This window comes from Rhea americana, unplaced genomic scaffold (assembly GCF_003343005.1).
Source record: "Rhea americana isolate MKP2758 unplaced genomic scaffold, rheAme1 scaffold_43, whole genome shotgun sequence".
Taxonomy (NCBI): Eukaryota; Metazoa; Chordata; class Aves; order Rheiformes; family Rheidae; genus Rhea; species Rhea americana.
This window is the reverse complement of record NW_028186568.1, coordinates 742,424-768,298: the sequence shown is the minus strand read 5'-3', so window position 1 is coordinate 768,298 and position 25,875 is coordinate 742,424. Positions and strand designations below refer to the sequence as shown.

General features: G+C 36.5%; 1 protein-coding gene across 1 annotated transcript; it reads right to left on the bottom strand.

The window, feature by feature from the left end:
- Nucleotides 1-9,335: 9,335 nt before the first annotated feature.
- Nucleotides 9,336-20,498, bottom strand: GNG4 (G protein subunit gamma 4). Its single transcript, XM_085315427.1, has 2 exons — nt 20,394-20,498; nt 9,336-10,060 (listed from the first exon to the last, which is right to left on the bottom strand). The coding sequence occupies exons 1-2, from the start codon at nt 20,487-20,489 to the stop codon at nt 9,932-9,934; spliced, it is 225 nt and encodes a 74-aa protein (XP_085171553.1). The 5' UTR covers nt 20,490-20,498; the 3' UTR covers nt 9,336-9,931.
- Between the last annotated feature and the right edge of the window lie 5,377 nt (nt 20,499-25,875).

Below are 25,875 nucleotides of genomic sequence, written 5' to 3'. Positions count from 1 at the left end.
CGGGCGACGGCGGCGGCCGCCTACAACCCCCACAATGCGGCGGGGCGGCGCGGGCGGCCCCGGGAGGCTGAGGCGGGCCGCGCCCGTCGCCTCGGTACCTGCTGCTCAGCTGCCCCCGAAGCCGCTCGGGGGTGGTGGCGCAGGCGGCAGCCCTGCGGCCAGGCCCATGTCCGAGGGAGCGGGAGAGGCCAGAGCGCCGCAGGGCAGGACCGGGCAGCGGGCTCGGCTGGTTCTGCTGCCCGTAAACGCAGCTTTTGTTCGCGGCCAGCGCCGCAGGGTTGAGCTGATATTGAGTACCGTTTTCGTGGTACTCTGGCCATCCCCCGGCAGCAGGTGGTCCTTCCGAGCTGCTACTGACAACTGTACGGCCGGGTAGCCTTGAGGTCCTGCAGGCTGGTCCCACCTCAGAAAATAACTTCTATAAGTTATTGTAAGAGATCATATTATTTATTATTATTATTATTACATTATATATATATATTATTATAAGACATTATTTTATATATTTTATATTTGGTATTTTATTCTTTCGATACATTTCTTATCTTTGAAAGAGACATCTCTTGAACATAAGAGACACAGCAGTAACTCTTTTTTCTCTGTGACTTTCATTCTTGTGCTCATTGTAGCTCCGAAGGACCAGGGTGAAAAAAAGAAAAAAAGATAGCTTCCCCAGTTAACCTTTATTTGTGCAACACTACAATTATTGCAGACTGACCCTCTTTAAAAAGTCATTGTGTAATAAAAAATAGCTTTCCAGAAAAATCCTTTATTAATCTGATAAAACTAACGGAGTGGTTCACTTTGGCAAAGAAATGCAACAACTTTACAGCACTCAGAAACATAAGCGTGAGTGTACGCTTGTGCTTCTGAGTGCAATATGTTATTCCAAAAAGTGGGATATGTTATTGGACTAAAATTACAGCGGGAACTTTAGAAAATCAAAGCATGACTGAAGCATGGCCAAAAAACGATGGTAATATTCTTGCTCTGGAGAAAGTATGTTATGAGATGTTAATAGCCCAAGCTCAGTTCTGCATCTCTCCTACAGCCACAACTTTCAGTAGCTGGGAAGGTTTAGACTGACCAGACAGGAGGGTGACCATCCACAAAAACATCACTCGCTGCAGTGCAGTGCTGTGGGTTTAAATAAGGTTAGATAAGGTTGTAGGCACTTCGAGAAGTTACTTGTCTCTGCTCCTTTTGAACACCGAAAGCAGAGAAATATTTCCTTGGCCTTCTGCAGGGTGAATCTGTCTGGCTAAGTGATGTGCATAAATAATCAGGTGCTTCTGAATACTGGGGGGAAAAAATGAGAAAAAAAATGTGTTATTAACCATCATTTTCATTTGACTTGCCTTTTAGCAGATTCAGCTACAGAAATGGAAACTGATCCAACTGTTACTCTGTATTTTCCTATATTCCTTATAGTTAACAAGTTTTCTACCCAAGTTTTACTCCAGTCCAGGTGAACTGTTGGGGATGTTACTAATAGACATACCCAGTATAGAAACATCCCTGCAGATAACACAGAGGATCAAGTCCTTAACACCTTGCTGTTGGTTCAGTCATGCACTCACCATGCTCAAGGATAAAGGACTGCATAATATACAAAAAAGGAGAAAATTATTCTTAGTTTTATTCATTATACTCTAGAAACAAGGCATCCTGGTCAAAAGGATAATATATATGCATTTTCATTAGTTATGCAGACAATGATTAAAAACAGAGTTCAGTCACAGAGGATGACTTTTCTATTTCACTTGCTGTAAAACTTTCTCCAAGATTTTTAAAGCCAGAGATTTGACCTAAGACCCCCAACTTCATAGTCTGCTGATGGTGCAAGCAGCAGTACTTCTCATGTTGTGTATAACACTGAAAGTGTGCACTTATATGTAAATCCTGAGACAATCAGACACATAGGTACCTAGATATTAACCTGGTTTTCAGAAGTGTAGATTTCTACTTTCCATTCACATTCTTGAGGGCTGTGAAGTGACTAGTATTTTTGGGAAGCAAGTTAATATCTGAGTATGTAAAATATTTATTCAAGATTTTAGGCACACTTTTTGAAAAGTCTTAGCCCAGATATTCATTTAAAAATGATTTTTTTCCCCAGAGACTTTAGAATCATGAAAATATCTACTATGAAAAGACAAACCTGCCCTTACTGCATGGCTGGATTTCTTTAAGACACTAGCAACAGAAAAGAAGAACAAGAAGCACAGTAAAGCTGCATGGATTTTACTAGTGTTTATCCCCAAGGAGTTTTATGTTTTATTATTGATCTGTGTGTGCTTCATTTGAAAGCAAAGGAAGGAGTGGTGAGAGAGTCCATTTTGGGATTTGGGGCTAAGCTTTTTCCACACCTTCCGGTAATGCTGACACATCACATTCCACAATGTCATTGTGCCTTCAGTTATTTAAAGAAAATATATTAAAAGAGATTTCAAGTCAGGGAAAGAGTGGTTTTAATTTAGTTTAAAGGGTTGCAGGTTTGCATCCTGGGAGTGTGGGAAATGTTACTTTTAGTTTTTCCCAAAGTTCGTAACCTAAACAGATTCACTGTATGTATTGAGGAAGTTAAGGAATTATCAAACCTTTTCTTTCCTTCCTTGTTCGGAGAAGTGGATTTTGCTTATTTTCCCAAACAGAAGAGATGTTTCCCTGCCTCTCCTTTTGGCCTTCCCTCTGGTGATGATGAAGTACAGACATAGATGAGCCCCTAGAGTGCTCAGCGTGGGCTATCCATGCGATGATTGGTACCTGTGGGGTCTCCTGAGGAAAGACTGAGGAACTCCTCTGAAAACTAATCTCTGGAAAACTGGCTCTTTCTGAAGGGTCTGCCAGCTCATATAATTAGCAGTGGCAAAGAAAAGGCAGCGGTATGTGACCAGCCAACTCTCTAAAGACCCTGATGGGCCGGTGTGAAGAGAGACGCTATTAGAAAGCTTTAGCAGCACACACGGTGCAGGTGATGCGGCATGAGGCCGGTACTCATTTGTACGTTTAATGGAGGCAAGAATCTAACAAGGTTTTGCCTGTGGTTCTTTTCCTTAATGGTATCTTAAGGGAGACTGGCTAGAAACTTAAAAAACATCTCGCTACTTTATGACTACAGGTTCTGCTCTACATGCTCCTTTATTAAGAGGTTCAAGGAACTAAAAAAGTCAAAAAGTCAGAAATTTCCTTTATGGTACCTATATTGATATGACTCCTTCCATAACAATGGTTAAAATGCTTCAGGACTTGGTTGCCTGAGAACTGAATCTCTCAATCCCTTCATACCTGTTGATAATAAAATAGTCTATAGCTAGTAGCTGTAAGAATCATCAAAACTACAGGGCTATAAAATATTTTCTCAGATTTTCTGTTTAAGTATTTCTTCCTGAGCATCTTGGCATCTGATTTTTTTTCACCTGATCTCTTAAGGTAGGACAAACATATTCATATATCAGCACTGCAGATATATATACTGGAAATCTCAGCTCAGTGTTCAGATGAATATGATAGAGGCTTGATGTGCTCTCCAGGAAAACTCTCAGTCAAGAATCAGGACAAGAACCTTACTAGTGAACAGAGTTTTGGGAACAAGAAAGTCAGGGATAATTTTTCAGCCAAAAAGTCATGTGAGCTGCATTTGCCAGAGAGAGGCTGTTACTTTACAAAAATCTTAAAATCAGTGCCATGTGAAGGGTTTTTACAATGGTTCTTTTCTATAAATACCAAGTTGACAAAACATTTGGATCATTCATTCCTTTGAAAAAAACATAGTGTATCTCTTTAGAGCATGCTGTACAAAACACAAAGGGGCTGTCGTGTGCAGCCGGAAGTTCAGAGGCACAGCAAGATATGGTACAGTGAGAAGGTACAGAACTGACAGGTTTTGTGGAATGAATGGTGTTTTGAAGTACACACTTACGTGATGCTTAGTGCATTTTCAGTAAAATGCTATTCCAAAAGTGTAAGCAGTGGCCTATGTTCATTTCTATATTTATACTTACCCTGTGGCATATGAAAAGATTTTGACCTAGATTCCAGTAATTGGAAAAAAACATGAAATAAAAAACTCAGGAGAGAAGCCAGAAGAGAAGGTTAAATGTGAAGGAATAAAGCAACTATTCATGAAAGAAAAGCAGGATAGATTATTAGTAGCTCACTGTACTAGGGACCTGCTTCAGCCCTAGAGCCAGGATTTAACTGCAATTTGCAATCACATCACCTTCTGAAGGGAGAAAAAGGGCAAAGGGGTAAGTGGTGGCACAACTGATAAACACTTCAGCAGTGAGGAAAAAGGCATCTGAATTACATTTGGAAACTGGAAAAATGAAATACAAAAAAAGCAGGAAAGGAGTAGACAGCAGCTCCAACTACTGCACCCAGAGATCCCCCAAAATTTTAATGGCTTATATCTAGACACTGGATCTATTTAACCAAACCCAGTATCTAAATTTCATCTTTTCCTAAACTGAGAAGTTTGGAACTCAACTATGATGTTCAAGCACATCTCAAAAGTGACATGGTGACACATGATACCTTACATAATGCAGACCATGAAAATTATAATACTCACTCTGTGTCTGTGTGTACATGTATTAATTTAAAATCCATTCTTAAGGTCATTCTAGTTGAGGTTTGTTATTTACATTTTTCTGTTTCAGTCAGCTATATATCACTTTATCAGTAGGTGGCAGTAATAGACRATCCCATGCAATTTCTACTACTTAATAGGAATTTTGGAAAGAAAAATTATTTACCCTTATTTTAGAGTAAATTTTGTTTATTCACAAAGTTGAGTGAGGAAACTGTACTTGATAAACTCAGACAAGCATCTTCCTCTTAACAAACAGAAAACGTCTCCATACATTCCAAATTGGAATTTGTTTCCCTATCAGTTCTAGTATTAATGGCTACATTTAATTTAATAACTCTGAATTCAATTAGATGCAATGTACAACATTTATTTCAAATATTGCTCACTGCATTGTACTTCACTTTCACTTTCCAGATACCATTTTCTCTAACAATGAAATAAACAGGTGGCTATAATACTTTATATAGCAATTATTCTGGTAATTTTGCCTGTTATTCTTCGCACTATAGTACTACTTAAGTCAGTGCATTGACTTTAATTATTATTACTTTTCTGTACAAGAAATCTCTGTTTCTTAGGAAAAAAAATCCCACAAGTTTTTGTTAGTCTGCTTGAAGCAACAAATCCAGATTCTGATGCAACCCTAAGGAAGCGCCATAACCATGGTATTTTCTAGGCCAGTGAGTAAAGGTTTTTACCTCTACAATGAGAAGACAGAAAAACTACATATCAAGTCCTACCAAAGTATATCTTTTGCTCCTCCGTTGGTATCAGAAAAGTAACTTGCTCAACAGTAGTTATATTACTGTTCTCGACTTTAATATTCAGCTTTTCAGCTCATTGTTTTTTAAGTGTTCTCTCCTTCTGCTGAAGTTGATTCTATTGTTACAAGTCACTGCAGCAAAAAGTCGTTGTCCCATTAGCTCCCTTATTACATGATACTGAAGCCTTTTTCTCAGAGCCCCTCTGAACCAGCTGGGAACACCTCCTGGGTTTACCTTTGTGTCATTGACACCAAACCTTGTATTTATTTTAATGTACAGAATGACCTAGAATAGCTTAATTTAAACTTCCCTCCAGTATTTCCCCACCTTTCTCCATAATTTTATAAAGTTGGCTTAAAATTCTTGCTTATTAGCGCTAGCCAAGCAGCCTGCTACTAATTTAATACCTTGTGTAGGAAGGAGAATTTGGCACATAATAGAGAAATGGGAAATAGTTTTCTGCATTGAAATGATGACATTTTAAACTGAATATATGCCAGGGAGATGAATCTAAGAATGCAAAACAGCCCACCTCACAAATACTACTGATGTATTATAACTTACCATTAGCTTACCATTGAGAAATCTTAGTTCTTCATAGCAGCAAGCACTAGGATAATACAAAGAATGAGTTGCTAGTAATATGTCAACTTGAATCCAACTTCTGTTTGCAAAATTCTCATTCCGTAAGATGACTGCCACACCACACACTGTTAACAGTGAGCGGGCATTTTTTGTGCCTGAAATACAAAGTGACAAGCCTAATGGCACATGAAATAAAACTCAAATGGCACCAAATATAAGACTAGGGGGATAATAGGACTGTTTTTCTTTTCTCATTTAAGTCAGGGGGAATCAAGGCAGCCAGTCTGATCAAAATAAAGTCATTGCTACAGAAGATACCCTACTCTTGGAAAGTCTCTCCCTTCCCCTTTTCTTTTTGAAAAACGTGGTACTTCATGAAAGCACATGTATTTATTTTTTAAAAAATGTTCAAAAACTTTCAGATATTTTCATGTAGAGTTTAAGGCAAGGCATCTGAGCATTAAACTCTAGTAACAATAGCAGACTATCCGAATCACTGCAGATGTCAAAACAGCAAGAAATGTAATGACAAAGACATTTTATGGTTTGGAGGGCACAGATGAAAAGACAGTCTTTAAAATGTTGATTTGTGGATAAAGCTGGCATGAAATAAGAACAAATAAGAACAAATCATGCTGTTTTCTTCAGAGGACCGATGTCTTGATGCTGTTCTTGAATAAAGGCATATCTTTTGATGTGATCCAAAGCTATAATAATTATTTTGAACTGCTGATCTTCCAGGTCCCCTTTTCAAATTGACAATTTGTCAGCAGTAGATATCCATTCAAAGAAATGGTAAATAAGGCCTTTGTAAATAAGGGTGTCCTGTTTTCCATGAAGGTGATATGCTTATACTGTTTAACCTCTTCAGGTATATTATAGACTCTGCTATAATAAATATATAGTATATTATACTCTAGTTGTATATTAAACTCCTTTTTWAAAAAAAATAGAAGCACAAAACCATCTTAATATTTATAAAATGAACTATCTGATTAAGTTGTGAACTGATGAAAGAAACCACACACATGAGTTGGCTATTAAAAATACGACATCTGATCCCTTCACAAATAATTCAAAAGAATTTTTGAAGAAAAACCTCAAGCACAAAACAGTGACATTCTCCTTCTGACTGAGAATACTGAATTTTTGTAAATACAGCTTTCATAACAACTGATGCTCAAAGCTACTGTGAAATGTTTCCATCTGAAGGCCTTAGATACTAATGTTAATTGGAAACAGAAAGCATACTGCCCGCAACATTGCAATAAGCTGTTGCAATTTTGTTATTTTAGATGGGAATGTTATCGATGAGCCACAAATGGAAGTTCTTACAAAGCCTTTGAGAATAAAGCTGGATGGCCTATATTCCTCCTCCTTGCTGTTGCAGTTAAAACCATACATGCAGAAGGACAAATGAACATGTTGCCATGGTGATCAGAGCAGTTACCAAATCATTAACAGTGTAGGAAGGATTCCCTAAAGAACCTCATTACACATTTTGTTGCTTCTTTTTAAAAATATTTTAAGCAGGCCATTTTTATTTCACTGTCAAAAAAATAGCCAGTAGGTCAGCCAAAACCTATTTTTCTACCTCCAAAATAAATCAGAACACACCAGGCATTAACAAATATTCTTGTTAAAAGTTAGGAATAGGAATCTTAAGCTGAAAAGTTTGAAATAGAAACCAATATAGAACCTAAACAAGAAAAATTTGCTTTTCAAAGAACACATACAGTATCCTACAATCCTAGTCAAGACATTTGAATGTTTCTCGGAACAGGTACTGTGAAGCTGCTCTATGCCTACTAAACTACTGAGGTTTTCAGCTGCCAAAATCTTCAAATGAAAGATGTCACAAAAATATATTGGTTATAGGGAACATAGTTTTTACAGTAATATTATAAGAAGTAAATTAACAGGGAGGTTGAGTTTAAAACAAATCTGGTGAATGAGTTGCCCTGTGGCAAATCCATCCGTCTTGTGTGATTAGACTGGTGGCTGAATGTAGCTGGTTGCATCATGCTATTCAAGTTGATTAGCAAAGCAAGTAAAACCTCTGCAGTGAAAGTATCTGGTATTTCCACTGTACAAAACAGAAAAACAAACATTGATGGAAATGGCTAAGAATATGTTGAGGAAAAAAATATGAACTGTGGGCTAAATCCAAAAGCTTTAATTCATCAGCCTGCCCCTCTTTTAAGCATCCAAATTTAACATGTAGGTATTTCCGAAGACCCTTAGTTCCTCAGCTATCTTTTGCTTTGCAGATATTTATGGTGCACATGAAATCCAAGTTTCTGCACAGGAAATATGTTCTGTTACGGATGGTTGTTCAGAGCCTTGACTCAATCAAAGTAACAGAGCTCTCTAAAAGCAATTCTGTTCAGCCCAATTTGTAGACATTTCCTAGGGGTGTTTCTCAGATCCAGTTCCAGCACTGAAGAACCCAAAGAAACAATTTCCAGAACACTGATACACCACACAAAATAGAGCAGTGAGGGAACTCTCCTCGTATGTTTGACTCAGAGCCAAGTTCTCACCGTACTGACTTTGGAACAGCAATGCAAATCCAAACCTTCACTATCTCAGATTAAGATCCACCATGCAAAGCTGCAGGTGTAATCTTAGGTGAATGTCCCACGAGGCTAAGGACATATTTCAGTTTCTATAGTGAAATATTTATTGGGAGGAAAAAGAAAGAAGGCTAGCTGTTTCAAGGAATTGTCTTAAACACTAGGTATGTAAGAGGGCTGGACTAAAAACTTGCTAAAACATAGCAGAGCAGGGATTTTAAGAACAGTCCTAGAGAACATAAAAGGATCCCTTTGCTGAGAAAAGGTGGATTTGCTCTAGATACTTCTTTTTAGAGAAATTTAAAAAAACAACAATAATGCAGTTGTTACTGCCAGATGTCTTGACTGAGACTAACTTCACTTAATGAAGAAGAAAGACCATTCAAATTTCATACATCACTCTTTTCCTCGAGCTACACTTCAAGCAAAGTCAAAACAAAAAACTTCCCAGATCCTCCACAAATTACTTGCTGAAAATTCATCTCATGACAATTCTCAGGCTTCAAAACATACAAATTTAGTAGTTGTCATCGACGGCACAGTATTCTCACTTAATGTGTATTCTAGAACAACCTTGATTTACCATTGCCTTCCATCCTCATAAAGTCTTGCTCTCATGGGCAAAAGCATATAGACAAGACCTGCTTAGAAAATGTAATCCTCCTCCCTACACTGATCAGGACAGAGGTTAAGTCCTTCTCTGGGACTCTCATGAACAGTCAATATATTAAAGTTCAATTTAGTTTCTAAAGCAACTTGAATCATTATCATTCAAAATAAATTACAAGAAGCCACACCATAGTTTTCTACAGCTTTATTGATGCAGTCCTAGTGTATAACTATACATCTTTCTCTTGCTTATAGTTACAATGTTGATTTACTAAGATTATTTTTGTAGTCAAGTTTACTATAGCATTCACTAAACATATTTGTAAATACCATATACTGTATAGGGCTGATCACTACAAACACTGTAAATCACTGGCATTTTTTCCTAAATAGTGATACTTGAGGAAAGGTCACACTACTCCTTTTAGATATAAATTTGTAAAGGCAAATGAAGCAAATAAATTCACCTTTGAAAGAAAATGAGAACGTTAAAAATAGTTTCAGAGTCTGTACGACTCATTTAGATCTGAGAAAAATCTATGACTGGCAAAGATATCTACAATTTGATATTGTACTTAATACTTTCATTAAGGCCAAAAGAATCTTTTTGAAGAGCTGAAACTGAACTTGCACATTGCTCTTCATTTTTTTAGGAGTCAATTTTATTTAGCATAAAACACACTACTTTCTAAAATATTGTAATTTTGGGTTAATTATTGATAACTGAAGAAAGAATGCTAATAGTAAAAGCATGCATTACCAAYACCAAATTTTAACAAAAGACATTTTAATTGAAAACTGACTCAAAGGATAGTACAAAAGAGTTTCTTCTCCCTAAAGGGATTTTCAGATGCAGGCACTGGAATAATAAGGGGATCTTCTCCAACATGAGCATCACAGTATGCCAATAAATCAGCAGCAGCCTTGGATACCTAACAGAAGAGAAGAAAGAACCATTGTAAAACTTAATTCTGAACCAGTCAGCATTGCATAAAAATTCTTCATATAATATAAGATACTGGAAGCTTTTATAAAATAGGAATAGATCAGTTTAGAGTCCAAATTTGTATTTGCTCTTACTTGAGCATACTTAATCATACTTATATACATATTATCTAATTACTCATATGAAATGGTATTCATTTATATGATGGCTGTTTAACTGTTCCTCTTCCATCAGAAATGAGGTCAGGTGCATACACTGATGGAAACATGCATATGCTAATAGTAAGGAAGCAATATTGATTCACAGTGAAGTATGTGTTTTTGTAGAGGCCTTTCGCCTCAGCTCTTAATCCCAGTCATCAGAGAAGCAACGCTGTAAGACTTTCCACAAAGACCCTATCTACCTTCTCCCCCTCCGGATTAAAAAAGTTTTTTTTGTTAGGCACATTAACATGAAATTAAAAAGCAGTAAAAAATCAGGAGGAAAACTTGACCATTATGAATCATAGCTCCCATTTAAATATCAAATATTGCCCCTTTCAATTAATTCAGTCTAATATTTTCTGTTTAGTAAGTTATTACAATTAATGCTTTATCACATTAATTTGAACCTGATAATTACCTTAAGCTTTTTTTATACTTCTAGAATAAACAATTCTAAAGTTTCCAAATGTAGAATTCTACTTTAGATTTACTAAGTCCTACAGAAATATAACAAAACATGACAGTCTTTCTGTAAATTTTGAGAATTACCCTATAAAATCTAACAAATCTATGACTAGTGCAAGTCTGTGAATGCTATTATGTATACTTTATCCAATTTGTGGATCAGTTTTAATAGAATGTTCTCTGTTTCATGGGGCTAAATTCAATATAATTCTTATTAAGATATAGTCAAAATATGCCAATACACAAGATCAGTGTGTTGACAGTCAAGATATTTTGCATGAAATTAAAAATGAAAACATTTCAGTTGTAGCTTAAATCTTGTAATCTCTGCAGCTTTCTGCCATTAAAATATTGGTGACATTAGGCTCACTGCAGCTCTTGTATGTTTTTCAAGAACTCAGAATTCACATACAAAATATTTTTGTTCTGCTCAGCAAGATAATTTTTACAACAATCATCTGAATCTTCTTGCTTTGTTTAATTATTGTATTTTCAGTATTATGATAGAGACTGAGATGGGGAGTCTTTATAAACGAATGCGTTCCTCTGAACACTATGTCAGACTCTCCTCAGTCAAATACTGAGGTCAGCATGTTTGCATAACTATAGTTTTGCAGAAGAGGAAAAATAAATCTGATTTCTGGTATTTTTCAGCAGGTGTGTCATCACTCTTATGTAGCTTCCTCACCCACAGCTTGCTTTGGCAGGAGTCCAGCTTGTAGTAGGCTTCAGATTAGGCCTATGCACTCAATCTGTGTTGGATCAGCATTCATATAAAATTTCAGTCCATTTCCAGAACAAAAGAACTGACTTCCTATATTTGAAATATTCATTAAAATACGTCCTGCTAGAATTCTTAAAACCACAAACTACTTATGGTTGGCATCCCAGCAGAAAGGAGGACAGCTGAGGAAGCACAGATGTGTAGATTACTTAAAATTAGCTTGACTTTGAATTAGATAATGAGACAAAAGGGTGGGCACAGACATTATATGTGAACAATGGATTGCTGGGACAATACAAAGTAGAAGATCGAGTACTAAAATGAGCAAATCAGCAGGCAGAGATATTCAGAAGGACCACTGCATTTGAAAAGAGAGGCAGCTCAAACAAAAATGAGCCATAGAGACTGACTTCAGGTGTAAAGAAATCATTCCCTTGCTAAGCAAGGACAAAAGAATGAAATTTATAGTGTGATGGCACAGTCTAGAGCCAGAGAGGTAGAACTGTAATGGCAAAATAGAAAATTGAGATTGCTCTCATATTTATAGTTTTCATTTAAAATTAYTAGTGAATTTTTTAAAATTCCTGAACTCTCATTCAAACTGAGCAAGTCAAACTCAGAGTCACAGGTGCCCACAAAAAGCTCAGTGACATTTTCAGTGTCACCATGTCACAATAAACTTTACTGCCCTAAAACCTAACAGACAGCTATTCTAATTCTCTGGGCCCCATAAATTGAGGTTATTAAAGATGCCTGGCACACTCACCTTCAATTATTAAGCTCCTGAATGAGATATTCTGTTCAAGAAATGAACGGACAGGGACAAACTCTTTTCAGTTGTCCCGTGTGACAGGACAAGAGGCAATGGGCAGAAATTGAAGCACACGAAGTTCCGCCTGACCGTGAGGGGGAATTTCTTCCCTGTGAGAGTGACAGAGCACTGGCACAGGTTGCCCAGAGAGGTTGTGGAGTCTCTTTCTCTGGAGATCTTCAAGGCCCGCCTGGATGCAACCCTGTCTAATGTGCTCTAGGTGACCCTGCTGAGCAGGGAGGTTGGACTAGATGATCTCCAGAGGTCCCTTCCAACCTGACTGATTCTATGATTCTATGAATCTTTTTAAGACGACTGATCCTACAAGAGCAGGGAACCAAAGCTGGACTTCAACAGACTGATCTTCCCAAAGCTGTTTTGCTTGTTCCACATATGGACAAGCAACATCAGCCTAAGTATATTTCTTTTCATTGGAAGGAAGCAAAGTACAACTTAAATCATAAATTTTGGAAGGGAAAACCCCAAAATACCATTTTTAATTTTTTTCTCTACATTTTACTGTGCTTTCACATCATGTAAGAATTAAAAGGGGTTTATCACTAGCAAAAAGCACAATATAAATATTTATACCTAACTTGTCCTCTGATATGCTGGTAGGGACGTGAAACATCACAAAGCAGAGCAAGCAGGTTCTTCAACAATACAGTGTTTAAACACCAAAACAAATGAGTTTACTCTTAGACAAAGGATAATACAGTTTACAGGAAAGCAAACCTGCAATGAGGAACTGAGGAACCTATATTTCAATGTACACAAATTCACAAACCGAATTCTGTACCTCTCAGCCTCTATTAGGCCATGTATTTTCATGCTTAAAAAAAGGGGGAGAAGAAATCCTCCTACACTGGGATTACAGTGGTTATAAAACTCAATTATGGCCACTTCTTCACTCAAATTGGAGTAGGTTGTTGTTGAGGTTGTGGAATAATGACCACTGACTATGGAGAGCTAAGTTAGTCGATGACATTCCAGCAGCAATGAAAACATTTCTCACAACAATGGGAACCAGAGTCAGAACTCTGGCCAAAAAAAGAACAAAATATAATGTTGCCTCCAGCGTGTTTCCTACTCAGTATTATTCAAAACAACAGAGGTGGAAGACTATAGCAGAGACAGCTTCTTTAGCATATGTCAACATGCAGAGGTTGCCTAATGACCAGTAATGACGTGATTTGTTAATATATAAAATTACATCCTAATCATCCTATTTGTATCATGGAAGAAGGTAAATGAAGATCAGTCTATCATAGCTTGTACTCACCATTAGCTTTTTTTGTAGATAAATGTTGCTGGACAGTTTCAGAATGGCTTTTACCAAGAATTAAAATAAAAATATTTAATTTGAATATTCAAATTAAACTAACACAGATTTATCATTTCAGCTCTCCTACGCAATACAGCTTAACACATAGATTCAAAGTAATTTATACACACTGCAGAAGTGGCTTAAAAATACTCCACTTTGATTGATGAATTTTAAGAGAAAATCACCCTTCCATATTTTTTATATTTTAAAACGTATAGATGGAGGAACTGGAATACATATGTATCAAGCCAATATCACATTTTATACAACAATTTTTATACTATGTAGTGTAAAAATACATCTGGCTGTCAAATTATCAGAAAAATAAAAAAAGCCAACCCTGACGCTTTAAAGAATTACTCTCAGGAGGACTGTGGAATTTTACCATTACATTTCAGAGTAACAGAGGTGATAAAAACAGCCAAAGTTAGAACATAATCCCGTTAGCTGCACTAATAATTATAAGCTTCAGTGACAGGGGAAAATGCTGCAATTACTATGTCATCTGTCTTGTCAAGGATTGTGACTAATTACTATCCTTGCTATGAAACCCACTCTGCTTATCCTTTACATCCAAAATGAAGAGATTCACACACATTTATCAGCAATCCCACTACTTATCACTATTCAGACCAGTAGGAATATTTTCTACCTTCTTAAGAAAAAAGAATAGTAGCTGATACACTACAGTTCTTAAATGTCAGAACATTCCTTCTTGCCTTTCTGCCTGTGAGGATAAGATTAAGAAGTGCTTTGTCCTTGAAACAATTGTGATGAAGCACCAATATTACCTTTGCTTCCTCAACTTTACTGCTAATATTTCTGGAAGATACACTCTTCTACTAGTCATGAGGCCACTGTTTGATATCTTTAGGCACGGAATCTGCTCCTCCTGATTTCTCCTTACTTCTGCATTATAATTCTAGCTGGTCCTTTTACAGAGAAGTAAGACAGATTCAGTTTATAATCCTTCGAGGATTCTTACAGTTTACAAAAAATCCACTGCAGTAGTACTCATTCTAACTACCAATGAATACACCTTCACCCTCTCCTCCTCTCTTAAGCTGTGCTGTATCTTTCACACCTCAGCCATGAATTTTCTTTGTGGAAGCTTAGAACACTGCATTGCTTGCTGCTCTGAATAGTTGTAGGACTTTCTTTTTTAAATCCATTGAACAATCTAAAACACACTAGGGGAATGGGCAACTACAATCATAACCACAAAATTTTAATCGAGCGGATCTAACTCTTTGCTGATTACTGCTACTACTGCAACTGCCCCCATAGTAGAATAGTGAGCTTGAATTTTTGATTTCCGTACTCAGTAAGGAGGACACACTAATGTTAACAATGTGGTCTTGTCTTTCAAGGGAATAATCAGTTGGTTGTAGCTGCTTGCAAAATAATGTTTAATGAAATAAGTTTGGAAGTACTGTTCTTTTGTTAAATGTCTGATTAGTTCAAACAGCTGTAAAACAGGAGGAAAAAAATGAGTTAATTTCTCTACCTTTACAGTTATAATCCAAGAAATCAAAATCCCCTGTTGAAACCATTGGAAAGTTTCTCAGTAAAACTTGGCTAGATTGAAATAAATCCTTACTATTTCCAAGATTAAAAGCAAAAGCAGTTCTGGAGGGAATAAAAACCAAACCAATGCTTCCTCACAATCCTTCATAAACCTATTCAGAGAAATTCTGGAAATCAAGGTATGTACCTTTTGCAAATCATATTTAGTCTATATTAGTATAAGAACCATTAAAATATTGAAACACAGTAGATTTTTTGGTGCTTTTGTTTTGTCCCAAGCTGTCTTGAAAGATGAAATAATTGCACCTTTAAGCTATCTGTTTTCTACCACACCTGCTAATAACCGTACTTTTAAAAATTAAATTACCTGCAAAAATAACCTAATGTCTTTTTTAAATATGTAATTAAGAACATTACAAATCTAACAAACAAAGCTCTCCACATAACTCAGCTAATGATTTGAAAGGAATGATTTTCTTATATAAAAGCAATTTTAAGACAATCTATCAAGCGCTGACTATTTAAAGTTGCAACAAATTTGGCCATATTTTTCTGACCCGTTTCTTTGCCACTCAATCACATCTTTTCTTTCTTGTCAGTTCCATTATTCATGTAGCTGCAGGATGACCTGGGTTAGGGGTTGAAAACTGGGTTTTATAGTTTTACACTATAAAAAGGCAGGCCCATAGTTATGGAGGTCTGAAATACCTGCAAAAGATGACTAAAACCCAGTAAAGTAAGCTCTACAATATATGTATGCATTATTTTTGAAGATGCCCACAGCTCTTTCGGGAAGTTAACCAGTTAAACTAAAGATTAAGCAAAGAAGTTATACAGAATGACTATAGACTATGGTACTTATTTCCTGGCATTTTAGTGATTATGTACAAATTTGGTGATGCATAAATTCAGAGAAAAGATCTCAAATCCAGTTTGCACAGGAATTTAATAGTTCAGGATTAATCATTAAGGAATAATTAAGCATCAAGCTTAACAATCATGCATATGATCAAAAAAAATAGTTATCTTCCATGTTACACTTACAGCTGTGATTCTACTCCCAAATGCCAAATTACTGCACAGCTCTTCTGCACTATCCCATTTTGCTTCCCACCTCACTGTTACCAGTGTTTGTTTTTGGTGTAACTCTTTTTGTTTCAATTTAAGAGCACTGCTTCCCATAGAAATTGTATTCGACAAAAACCAATTAGTTTTTATTTATTTAAAAAGGTAATTCAGTGGCTTGGCACAGAAAAAAGTGTGACCTTAAATGTACTCCAAGTGTTAAGCAAAGAAACCAAAAGCAAAGAGTTTGTTTTTGTAATTTTCACCATGCAGGATGAAAAATTAAAAATCTAGGAATTTACTACCATGTTTCTAAACTGAAATTAGTAGAAAATATGTAGAATTCTGGAATGGGCAATCAGGGATATCTGCTTTGATGAGATGATAGGAACACCAGTTCCATACTTCTGCTCATCCTTAAGCTCCACCTTCCCTATTGTGCACAATCCTGTCATTTACATGTGACTTTTCCTATGCACTCTTATTTCTTCTTATCCTTTGGGGAGCTGATGCAAAGTGCACTAAAGAAAGCATTACTGTATACAGTTTTAACTGCAAGCCCATGAGGCCAAGGTAGATGATTCACAGCTGGTTCAAGCAAAAAACATAAAGCAATTAAATTCACAGGAATTTCAATAAAGAATTTCATGCCTGTACATGGTTTAATCCAATAGATTGTATTATCACTGAGAAAAGGAACTGCTGAGGAAGCCCAGAATTGACTGAGGCTGTAATCATAGAATTGAGTGACATGGAAGAGGAAAGAGTCTCTGTGCCAAAGTCTCTGTAGTCTATCTTGAAGCTGATTCTTTTGCTCTTAGATGCACTGAAGTAGCAGTACCTCAGGAAAAGTCTCCTTGGTCCACCAAAACTTAGACATATGTATAGAATTAGTGCCTGCTGTACACGTGAGTTGCATGGCATGATCTGGGCAAAGGGACACCTAAATAAGGTGTATCAGTGTCTGAGTCCTGTTCCTGCACTGCCCCTCCCTCAGAGCATGAGGGAAGTCAACTTGCTATCCTGCAATCCTCAACTTTGTTGCCAGATTAATCAAGGTGACTACACTCAAATCTTGAATAAACGTACAACATATGTGCATAAGGTAGTGTGCATGTTAGGAGACTTTGTGCTGACACCATTATGCAGCACTGGTTCAGCACCAGTAACAATTACCCTTTCTAAGTCATTGGAAGCTGGGCTAAGCCCTTCATGGAAAGAAAGATAGAATACAGACAACCTAGGTATGTCCTGGACTAAAGTAGTTATTCTATCTAGAAATTTTGCTAATGATGCTGATATTTTGATCAGAAGAAGTACTTGCCTATGGTCATGTGTATGTGGCATATCACAACTACCACCTGAAGCAAGGTCAATCTAGAATGGAGTGCTAGAAACCAATACATACTTTGGCAAAGTATAAGAGTCCACAGTGTGAGAAGCAGATGGGATGCCAGGAGAAAACACACATAAGGAGACATTTTGTATTGCTGCCAAAAGAGTTCTGAGCTCAGGTGAGATGAATACAACAGGGGAGTAACCCAACTGAAAAATAACCTGTAGTGTTACACTATAAAAAGGCAGGCCAATAATTAAGAAAACGCCCTTATTAACACGGATCTAACACACGATACTAACAAGATACTATACAAGATACAAAAAAGAAATCATAGTTAYGCAAATTCAATTAACTTTATAAGACATTGCTAAAAACTGAAGCAAAAAGGAGCAACTAAAATATGTAGTTTCAGATGAGTAAGAATAACTACTCATGTGAATTACTAATATTTCTGAACTAAAAATACTTTATCAATGAGCTTATGATCTAATACTGTTTTAAAACTGTAATTATATAACATTACTTCCAGACTGGCTACATCCAAGATTTCAGCTCACAGGGAGGATGGACAAACAGGCTGAATTATGACTACATGAGCAATCTAAAATACGTTTTTAAACCACATTACTGAATTTGTAACCTAAAAATGAAACTACATTTGATACATTGATCCAAGAATTATAGTCACATCCCAAAAGATTGTAAAACTTCAAATAAATTAATCTCTAAATAGCTGTATTTAAAGAAAGAATTTTATCATTAGGAAACTCTATTTAAAATTTTTATAATTTTAGCATTAGTGTTGACATATGATGATAACAACGACCATGTGCTTATGGGTTAGTTTAGCATTTTTAACATTAACATGTTAATGCCTACCAAATGAAGTTCCATCTCAACCTACATGTGATACAAGCACAAAGTTTATTTGAAATAAGAAATCTCCAACAGCTTTCTGTTCCCATTTACTCCTGCAATAAATTTGCTCTACAACTCTGGGGTTAGCTGAGCCTTCATCTGCCCTGAGTCAAACTGCACTGCTGCATAAGTTTATCAGGTACTTAAACAAAGTTATTCTGCTGTAAAACTATGCAGTATCAAGCCTCAGCTTGTGAGCTTCCTTACACGAGATCTTCATATATTCAGGGATTTCTGTACTGCACTCCATACTGAAGAGCAGACACATCCTTGCTTTTATCTTACATGCTAAAAGCAAGCTTTTCACTCTAGTTCCAGTATAACAGATAAAATTCTTATAATCCTCTCAAATCTTAGTAAAAGTAGAATTTCCTTGTCATTACTGAAACTGAAATGGTAACCATGAAAGTGCTTTTCCAAGATCCCACTGCAAGTTCTGATTGGACAGAGTCATCAAGGATGACCCCACTGCTTTAGTGCTGCCAAGAGTCTGTGCGGTGCTGTTCTTCCCTTCTCCCCCATAGCCACAAATTAATGCTGAGAATCCTCTAAATGCTACAGAGGCTACAGCAGCTACTAAAATAACTCAGTAATTACAAGTACTACTTTAGGAGTCTCACAGACCTTTCTTGAGCTATTAGATTTCCATTTCTAGCACTTCAAAAGGCATATGACACATTGGTATAATACAATACTGTTAATAACAAAACAGTATTTATACTAGCAACACATGATTCTTGTTTCTTTATTCTATGATAACCACAGACTATTAAGAATTGAATATTGGCATTGGTCTTTGAAAAAAGATACTTGTATCTCATGTTTTCTAAGCGGTTTCATTTCACTTTAAAGGACACCAATATTACTAAAAATAAACTACGTGCAATTATCTTAAGACCTTCCAAATAATGCTGTGTAATAGTTTTAAAGAAATGCACTTATTTGTCAAGAGAGTTGAAAAAAAATCTGTTCAAATGCTTCCTATACTTTTAAAAGTTACAGCTCAAAATTATCCTTCAGTACAAATATTGGTATTAGCATTACACAAAAAGGAATGCTGGAAATCCTCTTCAACTTTGCAGAAAAATTGATTATATAAATGCATTCCTTCTTCTAGTATTTCCATGTCTAAGCTCTTCTTCCTTGATAAAGGCTGGATGATTTTTCATCCAAATAATTAATCACAATTTTCAGAGCAAGAGAGAGAAAGAGAGGCGAGCACTGCTTTCTTAAAACTTTCTATGGGATTATTATTTTTAGGTGCTTAATTTAATCACAAAATATTAGTTTAATGGATGACAGAATGATGGGGAAGAATGGTTCTATGGTCTTTTTTGGTTAAACATGTTAAGAACTTCTGTATAATAATGCCTTTAACCAAAATGTTTAATCCACATACGTTTGGAGGTTTGCTAAAATCCAATCTTCATATATAACAGGCTATCCAGTATGAAGAAATCAGAACTGAACATTGCAATCATACTACACTACTTAGTGCAATAACATCTGTGCTAAAACAAAACAAATCAAATGAATTCAGCCTGTATTATTATTTAAGAGCATTACAATGTCTTAAAGACTTATTCAAGTACCTAAAGAGATACTTACACTAACACCAGGAAACCTGAACAGCACTTATATTCAGGTGCAGGTGAAAAAGGAGAGCAGCTGTGCATCAATTAGCTGATTTTAACAAATTCRCAAAATGCTGCTTTTGGCAGACGTCATATAAAAATAGACTAGAAGCCAGTCTTTGAAAATTGCTCCACTAGAACCAAGCAATCAGTAAATAACTGATTCGTAGGAGCTGAATATTGTTCTGTGTTGAATATCTCAACAAATTTGATTTTGGCTGATCAAGTCTTTCTTCAGTATTTAAGGGAAGCTGTACCACAAAGTAGCGAGTGAACTCAAAATATCAACAATAAGTTTAAGTTTACCTTCATCCTATCCATGTATGCCTCCATTTTCAATTGCTCCACAGCTTTCCTTGCTTGAGATATATTGGTTGTACTGTTGGACATTAGCTCCTTCATTCTGTTTTCCCTAGAAGAGTCAGAGTTGAAACAATTGAAAAGTATAACCCAGAGCAAATAAAGCAGAAAGGAATAACTTTTTTAAATTGCTTTGATCTCACAAAGCACAGATGTTCAAAGATAACACAAAGATCCTTCTTTTTAAGATACATATTCTCTGCTGTAAAATGAGATGGTAGAATACAAATATGATGGTGAATCACGTTCAACATTATTCTGAAGAAACAAAATAACATTTCAGGACTTGTAAAAGTCTAGGTTTAAATTATATATATGAAAATAAAACAAGAGCTTTATATTTGCCAATACAAAGAATATGTTTTCTGTATGTGCGTTCACTAATCGAATGGAACACAAGTTTCTCCTTTAAGTGCCCTTTAACCAACTAAAATCATGTTAAAACAGACTAGCATCTTTTTGGGGGGTCTTTGTTTACATTCTTCTAGCTCATACTCATCATAAGATACAAGATTAAATAAATGTGGTAGAGTTGGCTTTACATAAAATTCAATGCACAGTACGAAAAAATCCTAAGCAACCAATCAAACTCCAACCAATTTTCGGATTTGTTTTGGCTTGCAATGGACAAGCAGGAAGGATACTAGCCATTCACAAGAGTTCTAAATTTTAGCTTATCTCTGTTCTTTTTCTTTGGCACAGACAAGTAGTTTTTAAGTCTTGATTTCCCGGTAAAAATAAGAATAAACGTATTTACCTCTACTTAAAAAATTAAACTCTCCAACTAGTATGAATGACTTAAATTCTGTTATCTCCTGGGTAGACTACAAATGACCACAGAGCCAAAAAAAAAAAAAAATACATAAAATCAAAGATAAAAAGCCACAGAGTCATTTTTGTATTTGCCACAGCTCAAGCCCAGAGACAAATCAGAAAATTAATTTTGTATAATTCATTTAAATTAACTGAATTAAGCAACTGACATTCCATGAATGATCCAGATTATTTCAGTTCTCCCTAGCTTTTCTGGAAATTCATTCTCTCAAATAGTGAAAGTTATAAACATTACACCAGACAATTTGAACAATCACTGGCTGGATCACAGTTGGAGAGAACAACACTTTCTAGTACTTCCAGCTAGTTTTTAAGTGTCTATTGAATAAGAGATTCAGTTAATACCATAATGGAATGTTGAAAAGGCTATTAGGCATAAAAATGCTTTTAAAACTTCAAATTATATTTCCTAAGCAATGCCACAAACAAAGCACATCCTTACTTATATTCTGAAGCAGCAAAAGAAAAAAGAAAAAAGAAAAAAGAAAAAAGAAAAAAGAGAGAAAAGAGAAAGAGAAAGAGAAAGAGAAAATATGTATCTACTCTGGTAAACTGTTTCGTAGTATTAGAAAACAATCAGAGTAACAGAGTTTATAAAAGAGTTCTAAAATAGCTATTTTGGTCTCCAGAGAAAATTTCCATTTCCAAGTAAGAGTTTGTTTGTATTTTGAAGCATAAAGATTTGCTCTAGTCCAAACCCTGCTCCTACTCTGGCCTTTACATATATTTAAATATTTAATTGCTGTACTTCTGGAAGTGTTCAGTATCTATTTAAATAGCTAATCTCTCTTTTTTACATATATATCTTTATATATATATATAGTTCTGGTTTGAGAACTTTACAAGGCAGATGTCTCCAGTTTCACATTCCACTTACCAAGCAAAATGTACTGCTAACTGCTTTCACTCTTTGCAAATTGCAGGATGTGTTTTTATACCAGGTAAGGCCCTATCACATGTAAAGTGACGCTGACAATGAGAATTGCTCCCGCTTTTAAACCAAACTACAGGCTACAATAAGATGAACTGGTCCTCTTAGCATTTTTAGCTTTGGTTCAGAGTTCAGACCTGGTTCTTTTCTCCTTAGGATCTACAGTACTCATTAATGTTCTTAAATCTAATATTCTTCAATTAAATAACATTGTTATTTAGAAATAAAGTACAGGAAGGAAAAGAAATTTTAGTAATGAACCAGTCTACTGCACATCCTTTCCTGAACGATCATTGCCTAGAATCAGAGAAAGACCCCGCTTCAAACACAGTCGTGGGATCTCTCTCCCTGTTTCATTTCGGTCTGCAGCCTGACAAATGGCTCCAACCTTCTCTCCTGACAGCTCCTTTTAAATAGTCAAGTATTCCTTAGGCTTTAGGCCCGGGATGGCACAATACTTACCAGATTTGGAGACAAACTAGAGGATCCTCAAAAGGAGTAACTTTCCCCCATCTTTTAAATTACTTACCAAGCCTTGAATCAGAAATTACTGAGCTGGGTTCACTAGGTTGACTCCTGCTTGGATTTTCCAGCAGCCCATTAATACGGTAGATCAATACAAACATACATGGCTTCTGATAATCACCTTAGTTACAGTAACTGTGTTACTGATCTGACTACATGTAGTCTACATGTTAGTGTTACATACTAGTAGTCCTAGATTATATAGGAGCTCGTTGTTTATGCTGAATGGTGAGGTCATTAATCCAGGTCTCAGTGACTCATTTCTTTTTTTGGGGAATGCTGATCACATTAACAGAGAAGAGTAACATTAACTACATGGCTTTTTTCAGCCAGTTTCTGATGGCTGGCAAACTATGTTTGCCAGCTGTTTTCTAAAGCATTGCTCTTGAGCACTCCATAATGATATTCTTCCATCTAGCTGAAATCTACCTTTTTTTATTTTTTAACCTCATATAAACTTCCTTCTTTTTTTTCCTGGATGCTGTTAACTTGTCTGTGACAAAGATTATAATCTCCAGGGCTCATAAAACTGCTTATGAAGAACAACTTTTCTTTATTTGTTTTTAGAATAGATTAAATCATACCCACTAGCACTTCAAAGGCCAAGTACGGCCTGATAACGCAGGAAGTTGCATAAACACTTGCAGGTACAGTTTTACCTTGCATAGGTAAGGGGCACAACCTACATTTACTAAGCTCTATATCAAGCTCTATAAATACTTGGCAGTGAACTGCAGAAGTCTGAAAAAAACATGTAGCAGGGAAGCAAAATACAGTTTTCAAGCTTTTTGGCGCAGATGTCTTCTCATCATACACAGCATAGATTTCTGATTGATTCTTGTAGAACCAACCAGATTTCTATCAGGAATAAGGATGAAAAGGTGCACTGAAGATTTTCCACTTTCCACTTCCAAATATAATCTTAAAACATCACACAAAAGAGCATCCTGTAGAATTAAATCTAGAAATCCTCAAAGCCAATTGCTGCCTTCTAATTTCTTTTAGCAATCTAAAGCAATGGAACTGAAATTACTAAGTTTTATAGTAGAGTCTAGAGAACCCAGTTTCCATGTCCCTAAAGAAGGACTTTCCTACAAGATCTATAGTTCTTGGAACCATGTAGCACAACAGAAAAGTCAACCCAATCACACAAACCGTTAGCCACATAATAAGTCCTACTGACATTAGTGGAATAAGCCCTGAGTAAGGACCTGCAAATCAGATTCGAGATTGCAGAAAGATCTCCACACTTCATTGTCCACTTGTAAGCACACCCATCATACAAATAGCAAGATTTACAGCCTCACAGCCATTTGATGGCAAAATGACACGTCAAAGGAGCTTCAAGAAGGGGGGAAAAGAAGTTGTTCTATAGTTGCTACTAGGCAACAGAAACTTTAAAAATATCATTGCTTTAAGAATGCCAGCTCTGCGCAACATCACTGTCCACAGGATATATAATTTCTCCTTCTTCTACAGGGCATGAATAAGAACAACTGCTCCTGTATTGTCAGATCTTACTCTGAGATTTCCCCTATCTGACATAGCTCTGTAAATGCAGGGGAGGCTAGGGAATCCTTTCACTTTTCTACCCCATGGCTGCATGGGAAAAAAAAAAGACTACTACAGTTTTCTACTATGTCTGTTAAGGAGAACCTTATTAGTACCAACATAAATGACTGAGATTAAAGGCAAGATAATGCTTTTCACGATAAGGAAATAATATCATTTTCATTCCATAAATATGGTGACCTGATCTCAAAATTACCTGTTACAGAAAAATTGCAGAATAGAGAACGTGAACATTTCTTAGGCTCACACTTGCAGTCACTCTGATCCTAAGTGTAGCAGGATGAAGGCAACACTAATAGAAAAATATTAGGTGCTTGCTTAGGATGATACGCTAAAAGGAAAAAAAATAGAGACCTCCTGCAGTTGGACACCTCTAACATTCTGTTTTGTTGGACACCTCTAACACTCTGTTTTGAAGTCAGTATTCCCATACTACCGTTGCACTATTATTCATCAGCTATTTTCAACCTATACCACAAAAGAAGTTGTTGTGTGGATATGCCAGTAAAACAGCATTTTTATTTTATTTTAAAGTGAACTAAGAATGAAAATGGCTCTATTTTATTTTTTTTTTAATTTTATTTGTTTTGTCTAATACAGCTTTTAAACAGTAAATACACCCAGTCCAACTGACAAGCTCCTGGAACCCTTCTCCCTTATGCTCAAACCTTTTATTAGAAAACATCATCTTGCTTGTCAGCATTTAAAAATCTAAGAAAAAGATGGCTGAACTAATTTGGCATTTCACAATGCCAATATTTTTATGTAATTTACTACAATCAGCATACTGGTTATGTACATGGATGAGTTCAGTCTCCAGCAGATCAGAGATCCAGAAGGTCTGAGACAGGAAGATGGGACCTAACTTACTACTTTTCTTCTTCCACTATGCCTAAAAGATAGTTGTGAACTTTTAAAGAAATATGTGAAGAAATTTGATTATTCCAGTTAAATCTTGCTTCAAATATATCCAGACTGAATTGTAACGTATAGAAGTAAAGTAGAAAAACCAAACACTTTCAAGAAGCTCAGCACTTTATTTCCTAGATGGCAGAAATGGTTTTCAACTTGTTATTCTGAGTTTTCTGTTTCACTGCACTGCCTTAATCGGTTTGCTGTGCAGCAGTTTACAGCACTGCACATTAATAATAACTGCCAGCAGCAGCTGGGCAGAAAGATTTATGCCTCCATCAGCCTAGACTAGTCAGAAGGAAAGGAAGCTGCTTTCTTGTGTCTAACAGTAACCAGCCAAAGGAAGAATTAAGCACTTCGGACAGAGCCCTAAGATCAGTGTCCACGTTAATGCATAAATAGGGTAAAAGTCGCTYTTTCTTAAACAAAAACACCCTCCCCACCCCACAAAACGCGCCGACTTTCGAGGATAATTGAATAACTCCCACAAAGGAGCCGCTAAAACGATCACAACAACAGCGGAGAAACCCTCCCGCGGAAGCGCCGCTGCTGCGCGTCAGCCCTGCCGCGGGGGCTAAGGAGAGCCGCACCCGCCTGCCGGGCCGCCGCCAGCCGCCGCCGCCCGCCCGCGCGCGCGCACCTCGGCGGGGCTCC

Excerpts from the sequence above, each read along its gene's own strand:
- GNG4 (XM_085315427.1), bottom strand. The coding sequence starts at position 20,489 with ATGAAGGAGCTAATGTCCAACAGTACAACCAATATATCTCAAGCAAGG. Across the intron at positions 10,061-20,393 it reads CATACATGGATAGGATGAAG|GTATCCAAGGCTGCTGCTGA; the intron begins GTAAACTTAAAC and ends CTCTTCTGTTAG.